The sequence below is a fragment of the Sceloporus undulatus genome, chromosome 1 (genome assembly GCF_019175285.1).
Source record: "Sceloporus undulatus isolate JIND9_A2432 ecotype Alabama chromosome 1, SceUnd_v1.1, whole genome shotgun sequence".
NCBI classification, from domain to species: domain Eukaryota; kingdom Metazoa; phylum Chordata; class Lepidosauria; order Squamata; family Phrynosomatidae; genus Sceloporus; species Sceloporus undulatus.
In genome coordinates, this window is record NC_056522.1 from 321,970,634 (window position 1) to 321,980,668 (window position 10,035).

Below are 10,035 nucleotides of genomic sequence, written 5' to 3' on the forward strand. Positions count from 1 at the left end.
TTCAGCTGCACGCATTATCACATCCACCCACCGCTCTGACCACATCTCTCCTGTGTTGGCATCCCTTCACTGGCTCCCCCTCCCTTTCCGCATTCAATATAAGCTCCTGCTGTCCACGTTTAAAGCCCTCCATGGACTGGCCCCTCCTTACTTATCAGACCTTTTCTCCTCACCTTCCCACTCGGGCCCTCCGTTCTGGTAGTCAAGGTCTGCTGTCTCAGCCCAAGATTTCCTCTGCCCCATCTCGGATTCGCCCCTTTTCACTCGCTGCCCCTCACTCCTGGAACCTTCTTCCCCCACAAGCAAGGGCCATCACTTCTTTAACCAGCTTCAAAACAGAGTTGAAGACCATCCTGTTCAGAGAAGCGTTCCCAGGCACTGCATAATTGTCGCTTGCTATTTGATGTTCTTTTGATGCCTGTTTTATCGAACCATTTCCTGTATTGCTATGTACTTTATATGTATTAGCCTACTAGCCCAACCACCTTTCCCTTCTCCTTTTATGTCATGTCTTTTTAGATTGTAAGCCTGAGGGCAGGGAACCGTCTAATTAAAAAGATTGTATGTACAGCGCTGTGTAAATTTACAGTGCTTTATAAATAAAGGTTAATAATAATAATACTAATAATAATAACACAAAATACAGAATAAATCAATTATAGTAAAAAAATAAAACATTAACTGAAAGAGCATTACATTCCTAAAGTTTTAGAAAACCAAACAAAAAAAAGTTTTCAGTTTGGATTTTAAAAGGGCAAGAGAAGACGCAGTCTGCAAGTTAACAGGGAGGTGATCCCAGGAATAGGGGCCGGCAAGAGAAAACATTCATAGAAATGCAAAATCATGCCTCTTATGCTGAAAATGAAGGCATAAATGGAGGATGTTTTGGAATTCCTGGTGGACAGAAGGTTGAAATGTAGGGCATATCCTGGAAAAGGAGGGTGTCTGGTTACCTGGGGCAAAGGGGGGGTCAGGCAAGGCTACATTTTTTCACCCTCTTTGTTCAATTTGTATGTAGACAATATCATAGGAAGACCAGGTTTAAATTTAGAGGAAGGAGTGAAGATAGGAGGAAGAAATGTTAACAATCTTGATATGTGGACGACACCATACTATTAGCAGAAAACATCATAGAGTTGGGACAATTACTAAGGAAGGTCAAGGAGAAAAGTGCAAAGGCAGGTTTTCAGCTGAAAGTAAAGAAAACAAAAATAATGACCTTGGAAGGAATACATCGACAGTGAAGAAATTGAAATAATGAAGAAACCGAAATGCATTTTACTGCATTGATCATTAATAACTATGGACGACTTTTAAGGGCATGGGAGTGCCACTACATCTGATAATTCCGGTGAGAAATCTGTATTTAGGACAAGAGGCCACTGTCAGAACAGAATATGGAGAAACAGGAGTGGTTTCTAAACCAATACTTGGTAGGATTGATTTCTTCTACACCATCAGCAACACCACTTTCTGGTAGTCATATACTACTATAACCAGGAGACAGGGATGTTTTTCACAAGATGTCATTTGTAGACCATCTGCCCAGATGCTGCCAAGGGCTAAGACACACAAATATGTACTTTGCATGAATGTCATGACCTTACAATAAGTTTCCAAATCCAATTTAAAATTCTGATGTGACTCATTAAAGCCCAAAGGGATTGAAGGACTACCTTCACCTAAATAAGGCTGCTGCAGTGTAATTCAGGGGCTTTTCTCAAATGGTTATTAAAATCAAATTGTTTAACATATGCATAGGGCCTTTTCATAGAGGCCCCAAAAGAGAACACCCTTTCTATTGATGTATATGCAAGTTCTGAAGACCTTTAACATAATTAAAAATGAGCAACACAAAACAGTTTAATTTACCAGTTTGTTGTTGTATGCCTTCCAGTTATTTCTGACAGCCCTAAGGCCTTTGGAGTTTTCTTGGCAAGACTGACTCAGAGTAGGTTGCCTTCATGTGAGACTGAGAGAATGCAACTTGCCCAAAGTTACTCAGTGGGTTTCTATGGCCTAATACATTTGAACCCTGATCTCCTGAATTGTAGTCTAACTCTCAAACCACTACACCACATGGCTCTAATATAGCAGCTATTGCCCATAATTTCCCATGGCTCATTTAAGCTTTGCTTTATGGAAACATGCCTATCTATCTCTTCCCTCCCCATGGCAAACATTTTAAACAAATGTAACTGCTACCTAGACAGACAGGCAGTAGTCATTTTTTCATGTTCATATTGATTTTCATAACACAACAGAGTAGAAGACTGAAATAGTTTGTTCCTTTAACTCGATAATTCCTCCTGTCCTTCATTGTGTTCCTCCAAACATTTCCCTCTGAAGACACAGGTTTGCAGTTTGCATGTATTCCTCAACTCAGCCTTGAGTTTGGATTACAACTCCTAGAATCCCCCAGCTAGCCTAGTTATTAAGTGGGGGTTTGAGAGTTCATCTAAAAATAACTTTTCCAAGCTCTGTTTCAGTGTAATTCAGTGTAATGGCAACCTTCAATTTTACTTTCTCTACCTGTTATTCGAGCTTTGTTCCTGGGGAACCTGTTTCAAGGCTGAGTTGAGGAATATATGCAAACTGCAAACCTGTAATCCAAAATGTAACATAATCAAGCTCTGGTTAGAACGTAAGAAAACCTAGTTTTAGGATAAATCTAGTCCCCATAACAACAAAATAATGGAAACTGCAGTCTAAGGTATGTTGCTATGATCTGGTACTGTCAACATTTTGGTAGTTCTGGCTTTTAGGAAACATACAAAGCTTTATTGATAGCATTTAACGTATTAAATTTACACTTACTGTACTTCCTCCCATCTAGCTATTACTAAAATCTATTTTAACAATTGGACAAAGGTACACTTGCATTTTGACACCTATTCATGATTACCCCCACCAGTTTCTTTAGAACATGGGCAGGGAGCATCTGACCTTCCAGATATTTTTGCATTACAATTCCAAACATCCCTAACTATTGCTGAGACTGGCTGAGGTTGGTGGAAATTGGAGCATACCAACATCTTATCAACCTTAGTCCTGCTTCTAAAGCTAAATCTGATTACTCCACCAGCCTGACTAAATGTTTCCCCCACTTGTTACTTTTAAGCTGCTAAATGGTCAATTTCAGGATACGTTTGCACAAATGCAATTAAACAAATATAGTTCATAAGAAAACTAAACATTGCAAGTCTGCAGCTCTATTAATGTGAAGGAATTATTTATAACAAGAAACTGTATTAAAAGCATGACGCAAAAGTCAAGTAAAGTGGCAAAAAGGCAAGTCTCCTAACCGACTGTGAAGTGCAAGAGAATGAGGCCCTTGATCCACTCTTGATTTGGAACAGATACAAAATAAGTTCCACTTGTAGTTTGAGCAAACATTATCTTTAAGAAAACAAAAATAAGAGCACTGGAAGTAGTGAAAGTACATTGATAAAATGCATGTTTTGCATTAAAATAATGAAAGTTCTTGTTGCTGGAGCCTTTTCTATGATGAATCCAAGGAGTGGTTGTCCTGATTCAAGAGAGCCAAAAGATCTTCAATTTCTTTGTGAGAACGCTGCTGCTGCTCTAGGAAGTGGGCCTCTTCCTCCTCTATTTGCTTCCACTTCATTTGTGTGTTCTAAGCAGAAATAAAAGTCAGAGGAGTTGTTACTTGCCTTTAAGTTGACACAGATTTATTCAGAGATCTGCTATTCCCTTCCTCTTAGGAAGAGAGACTGTGATTTGCCCAAGGTCACCCAATGGCTTTCTATGCCTGAGCAGGGATTTGAACACCCCAGAGTCCTGCTTCGACACTCAAAGCACTACACCACACTGATTTGTTAAAAGAAATGTGTTTGCAGTTGGGAGAGAGTGGTGAGATTAGCCTCTTGGGCTTTCCAAGATGGGCCATATCTCCTTCCCTACTATTATTGCTTGGTGGTTTCTAAGCTTCAGTATGGGTTTTCCCCATCCTAGGTTGACATGCCTCTTCAAACAGAATTACTGGCAAGGAGAGCCTTAAGGCAAAGTATGCTGGTATCTTTGGTCTCACCCATGCCTGGAATCTTACCTACCTACCCAGAAGTGAATTTGGCCCTCTGGGTAAGAGAGGTCTTGTAACAGCTATACAATCATTTTCAGAAGAGGACCACCTTATATCCCAAAGACATTAGTTCAGTCCCTCTGCTCCACCCTTGCCAAATGAAATCTGAGGATTATGTACATATATAGCTTTACATCCATAAAACAGGCAAAATAAAAGAAGAAACATGACCTTAAGACAAAGGTAGGTTGTGTAGTGCTATCATGCAGATATATGCTTGAAGACTGAGGAGAGGGTATAATACTTTGAAAATAGTTTTACTTGGCAGTAATGTGAAGAGAAGAAGAAGTTCTAGTTTTACCTGAAAGTTCTCTTTTTGCTCTTTAGCCATTTCGACAAACAGTTGAAGATCAGCATTAAGCTTCTCTGATAAGTCCTGAAAGAATAAAACATGAGCACAATTTTCAAAATGTAAATGAGTTATTTAATACTCTCTTACATTACAAAATAAGTTTATGTAGGAACAAACAAGTGAGATTTTGGGGATCAAGGAGGAAAAGCCTTATCATTAGGCAGAATGAGGTAGCTGCATCAGACAGTAGATACTGTGGGCAGAAAGGACCAGCAAGGTGATGGCAGACAGAATAGTATGTCCCATACAGCTTGCCTTGCACCTGCTGAGCTCAACTGCAGCCTTCTAGAGTAGTGGAGGATGTCATTCAGTTACCACTGCTGAAATAACATGCAACTGCTAGTTCAAGTTGCCTGTTAAATATGGAATGGGAAGCACCATCAGGTAGCGAAATGTCTTGGAATAGTCCTAGGATCAGTTTTTCCCCCTAGGCAAGAGAAATCCAATTCATCTTCACCATTATCTCAGTTTGTGTCTTCTTGTTCTCCTCTTCATCTTCCAAGATCTTTTCTCCTGTAATTGATGTTCAAATGCTTCATTAGAATCCAAAGACAAAATCATTGTCCACTTTTGGTCCCATGTCAGGAGAAACACAGTATAATGAATAAGTGATCAGTTTCCCATGAATTTACTAGAAGCATGATACCAGCCCCATACTTTTAAAAGCCCCAAAGAATCTGTTTAAGGATTTATTTGTTATATATGGACATCCTCCCTGTCCTCAAATACTTTCAAGGCCATCTACATGGATCCCTCTTTCCTCGCCAGTAGGTCACAATGAGAGGGAGAGGGTCAGTGAGGATTAGAACATGGATCTGGCCAGTTCAGCACTCTTAACCACAACCCTGAATTGGTAATTATATAGTACTGAATAGATGAGAGGGGAATCACATGGGGAAGACCTACAGCTCAGTAGCACATACTTTGCACATAGAAGCCTTAGCCTGTGACACCTCCAACTAAAAGAACAGAAGTTGGGATGTGTTTTGTCCTTGGTTTCAAGGAGTTGGTGCCCATATGCAGATAACCTTGGAGTAGTAAAGGGTCAACTCAGTGTTAAGGTAGTTTCATATCAGGGATGGAGAACTTGATCCTCCAGAAGCTGTTGGTCTCAACCTGCTATGATTCCCCGCTGTGCTGACTAGATGTATCCCAACATCTGGAAGGCTAAAGACTCCCCCACCACACTTTTTTATACATTTATTTTTAATCTGTATTGAAATCTAACTCATACCTTTCATATGCTTATACCAAGGTACATGGAATGTGTGGACCTAAACTCTACTCCCAACACGCCCTGGCTCTGCCCACAAATTCACCACATAGTTGAGTAGGACACCTGAAAATGCAGCATCGACAATTGTACAAGGCTAAAAGTGTGTAGATGCTCCATGTGATCAGGAGCTATGCTCATACAGCTGTACCAGTATTGAGTAGCATATACCTGCTTCTACCCATTCACCTTCCATGCACTCACTTTAAGTCAAGTAAAAAAGGCTCAATGTGACTTAGACGTTTCGGGAAAACAATGTGGAGAAAAGCATCAGTGAGTGGGGGAGAAGTTCCATATGCTGGAAAATGCAGAGAACTTTCTATATTTCATGTTTACCTGGATCACAATTCCTTGTTTCCAAGACCAACATGCAGCTTTCCTGAAATCTCTTCAACTTCTGATTTTCTTTTTCCAGACTATCATTATGTTCCTTCATCTCTTTTATCTCTTTCTTCAAACAGAGAGAGAAAACAGTAGGATGTATCTTTTTCTATTACGTGTTCAATTGTTTCTAAAAGCACAGTGGGCCCTTGTTATCTGCTGGGGTTTGGTTCCAGAAGCCCCAGTGGATAACAAAATCCATGGATGTTCAAGTCCCATTAAATATAATTGAAAAGGAAAAGGGTTTCTCTAATATAAAATGGAAAATCAACGATTGCTATTTGGAATTTATACTTTTTAAAATACTTTCAAGCTGTGGCTGCTTTAATCCGTGGATAAAAAAATCCATGGATAAGGAGGGCTGACTGTATTAGGCTGTCTTGCCTAGTGGAAAGGGAGTAAAGAACTATACAATAAAGAAAAGCAAGTTCCCTATTTTGATGTGCAGGGAAAGTATATGAGATTATTCTTTTTTTAACTGGTCAGTTACATGAGAAATTTCTTTCTAAGCACTAAATTTTTTGGTTTGACATTTCAAACCTGTTAAAGCTGGTAACACACATAGCTAACACGTAGATGGAGCTTTGAAAAGGAGCTAGAATACATCGAATGTGCCATTATACATTATCTTGTTAGAACTCTTTACATCACCGGTTCTCAACCTGTGGGTTGCCTAAGACCATCGGAAAACAAATATTTCCAATGGTCTTAGGAACTGAGGCACCACAATTTTACGGTTGGGTGTGTGTGTGTGTCACCACAACATGAGGAACTGTATTAAAGGGTCATGGCATTAGGAAGATTGAGAACCACTGCTATACAGCCTAATGAGCAGAGCTTGGAAAAGTTATGCTTTCTGACTAAAACTCCTAGAATCCCCTCAACTTTGAAATTTAGTCTTTTATAATAGAACTCCAAGAATTCTCATGGTGTCAGGTGATTTTAGATAAACTGGAATAGATAAAGGAACAAGATGCTGCTTGATTCACAGGACCAAAGCATATACAACATCAAGCATGCAACTGGCATTTTGCATGCTTGCTTTTTGGTTTACTGGACAGCAGCTGCAGGAGATCCAGATTAGTGATGTGGGAGGCGAGATTATCCTTTTGCCCTTCACATGACAGATCTGATCTACCATCATTCTATCGGATTTGCAGCAACGTAAAACTTCAAATAGCAGCCACACTTGGAAAAAAGGGAGCAATGCACATTGGGGACACAGCCAAGGTGAAGGGCTAATGTCACTCCACAAAGTTGTCCCAATTTACAGCATCATCTCCTGTAACTGCTATTGGTGAACTAAAAAGGGCCAGTCGTGTGCTTAATGTTAGCCATTGCATGTCCTTGATCAAAGAGGCTACTTGTACTGGCACCAGCTCATTTGACTGTAAGATCCCAATATCACAATATAATTTTCATTAGGATTATAGCAGGGTGTGCTTCAGATAGGAGCCACTGTCGTATAGTGGTTTGAGATTTGTTGGCAGTCCTCCATCCAACCAGCGTGGTGTCATGGTTTCAAGCATTAGACTATGAATCTGGAGACCAGGTTTCAAATCCCAGCATGTCCATGTAAACCCACTGGGCAAGTCCCTGGGCAAGTCACACTCTCTCAGCCTCAAGGATTGCCATGAAAATGACTTGAAGGCACACAACAACAATGCTTCAGATGCTGTTGGACTGCATCTCCCATCATCCCTTACGATTAACTGTATTGACAATGGTTGATGGGCATGTCGGAACAGACTAAATGGAATACAAAGCATGTACAATAAAAGTGGTGTATAGATATTTTGCATATACAGTAGTTTTATGCAGTTAGGGACAGATTATAGAATGCAGTATGTACCTGTCCCAATTTTTCCAGTTCCTATTCCACTTTGCACCAAGACACCTCTGCTATCATTGCCTGTTGTATAAAATACTTTCCAAATAGTGAAGTAACCCTACCCTAATATTGTCCTACGGATCCTCTGATCCCTTCTCTGCCCCATTAATCTAACTGCATGCAAACACTATATGAATGGACCATGTAGCATATAGGATTATAGAACTTTCCATCCTGTACAACAGCAACAGTGAGGGTACAAGACTGTCAAAATGACATTGTCTCTGTGGAGTGAAAAGTTTTGCTCTGGCAAACATATATGACCATAGTTCTCTTTTGAAATAACTGCCTGAAGATATGGTGTAAGACCTTCATGAAAGAAGTTCTAATATTTACTTGAACAATTGATAGCTCTTTTATAACACCTTCCCGGGCAAAATCCTCCCAAGGAGACATACAAAAGAGAATTAGCTACATACACATAGCAGGCAAAGTTTATCTTCATGCACATTGCTCCTGAATGATTTAAGACTACAATCCACTTGTAGTGTTTCCAGTCCAATAATCTTTTCACTCATGTTTTTGATCCAACCAGTCATGTCTACCTATCAAGGTTGTCCTGAGGCTTTGTTTTCCTACACCATAGATTCACCTGCCCTCTTGGATGGGCCAGTGTGACACACTGGGAAACCCTTCACAAATGCGTCTCACACAGATGAGATGTGGATATGACAGTGTACTCTTGATCCATCTATTGCAGGTGTAAGCAGCTATCAGAGGCCAAGGGACTGCACAAGAGACCTTGGAGGGGCACACCTCCCGCTGTGCCACCTCATAAAAGTGTCCCCCCCCCCAAATGCACTATACCCAGGGGTGTGCGGTATTTTTGCCACATTTTCTGCTCCCCAAGTAATTTTAGGCCCAGGAAGGGCTTCTTTTAAAAAACAAATGAAAAGACTACACTACTGGAAGGTTGCATCTGCACTGTGGAAATAATCTGGTTTGATACCACTTTAACTGTCATGGCTCAGTGCTATCGAATTCTGGGAACTGTAATTTGTTGTTTCACCAGGGGTCCCAGAATTCCATAGTATTGAGCCAAAACAGTTAACATGGTATTAAATAATTAATGAATTAATCCTGGGGTGTAGATGGAGCTGAAGTGATTTAAAAGTCAGTTTTCTTCATTTTCTGATAAGGGAGGCATTTGGGGGGTAAATTTATTTAAAAAAACTGACTATAGGGGGGCTCTGGAGGTGGCAGAACAGCCCTGCATGGCTACACTTTCCCACTGCTATGCCGCTACACATTGCTGCTTGTACACTCAGCACTTCTGTTTAATCAGAGTAGCATCTGGAGAATAAAGACAGGCTTCCCTTTTCAAGGCATCCATCAAAGTTGCAGATCTCTGAAAGCACAGTATGCCACACACAGCAGATATAAAAAGACCCATGTTTTCCTCCCTACCTGGATTCCTGCCAACTTTATGCTCAGTTCACATTTAACAGACTCCAGCAGCTTGTTCTTGTTCCTGAGCTCTGCCTCCCTTCTGTATCTGTTTGTGGGGCTATAAGATTAAACGTATCAGTGAATTATCCTAGATAGCTCTTTTGTCTACCTTTAGCACTGAAACTAAGAACACTCACTGCACCACAGATATTGAGAGATGAATGCAAAGACATTGTAGCTTAAGGTGTTCCCCATTCATGGCCCTGATCAAGAAACACAACTATCAAAAATTTATTATTATTATTATTTTATACATCTTTCACAACGTGCTGGATATTGCTATTTCTTGTGCTGGTGTGCACATGTGTTTTCATGATGTATGTTTTAACCTGATTTTATTTTTTTCTGGTTGCTTAATTGTTTTAACTTTTGTATTTTCTGGATTTTTAACAAATGGTTTTTAATCATTATAGGCCACATTAAGTCTCAGACTGGGGAAAAGGCAGGATAGAAATAAATAAATAAATAAATAAATAAATAAATAAATAAAACAGCAAATGAAATTAAACTATTCACAATATTAAAATGATTGAAACCTATGTTTAAAAACGTATAATACAATTAAAGATAAAAGGCAATTAAAACAG

The 10,035-nt window shown here is 39.8% G+C and overlaps 1 protein-coding gene across 3 annotated transcripts in view; it reads right to left on the reverse strand.

The window, feature by feature from the left end:
• Positions 1 to 711: 711 nt before the first annotated feature.
• LOC121933223 (small kinetochore-associated protein-like) overlaps positions 712 to 10,035 on the reverse strand; it is a 13,926-nt gene continuing 4,602 nt past the window's right edge. For all 3 annotated transcript variants that reach the window (XM_042472666.1, XM_042472656.1, XM_042472647.1), the window contains exons 5-9: positions 9,407 to 9,506; positions 6,064 to 6,178; positions 4,912 to 4,967; positions 4,404 to 4,478; positions 712 to 3,637 (exon numbers count right to left, since the gene is read on the reverse strand). In XM_042472666.1, coding sequence (XP_042328600.1) covers positions 3,503 to 3,637; positions 4,404 to 4,478; positions 4,912 to 4,967; positions 6,064 to 6,178; positions 9,407 to 9,506 — 481 coding nt within the window. In that variant the 3' untranslated portion in view covers positions 712 to 3,502. The remainder of the gene's footprint in view (positions 3,638 to 4,403; positions 4,479 to 4,911; positions 4,968 to 6,063; positions 6,179 to 9,406; positions 9,507 to 10,035) is intronic.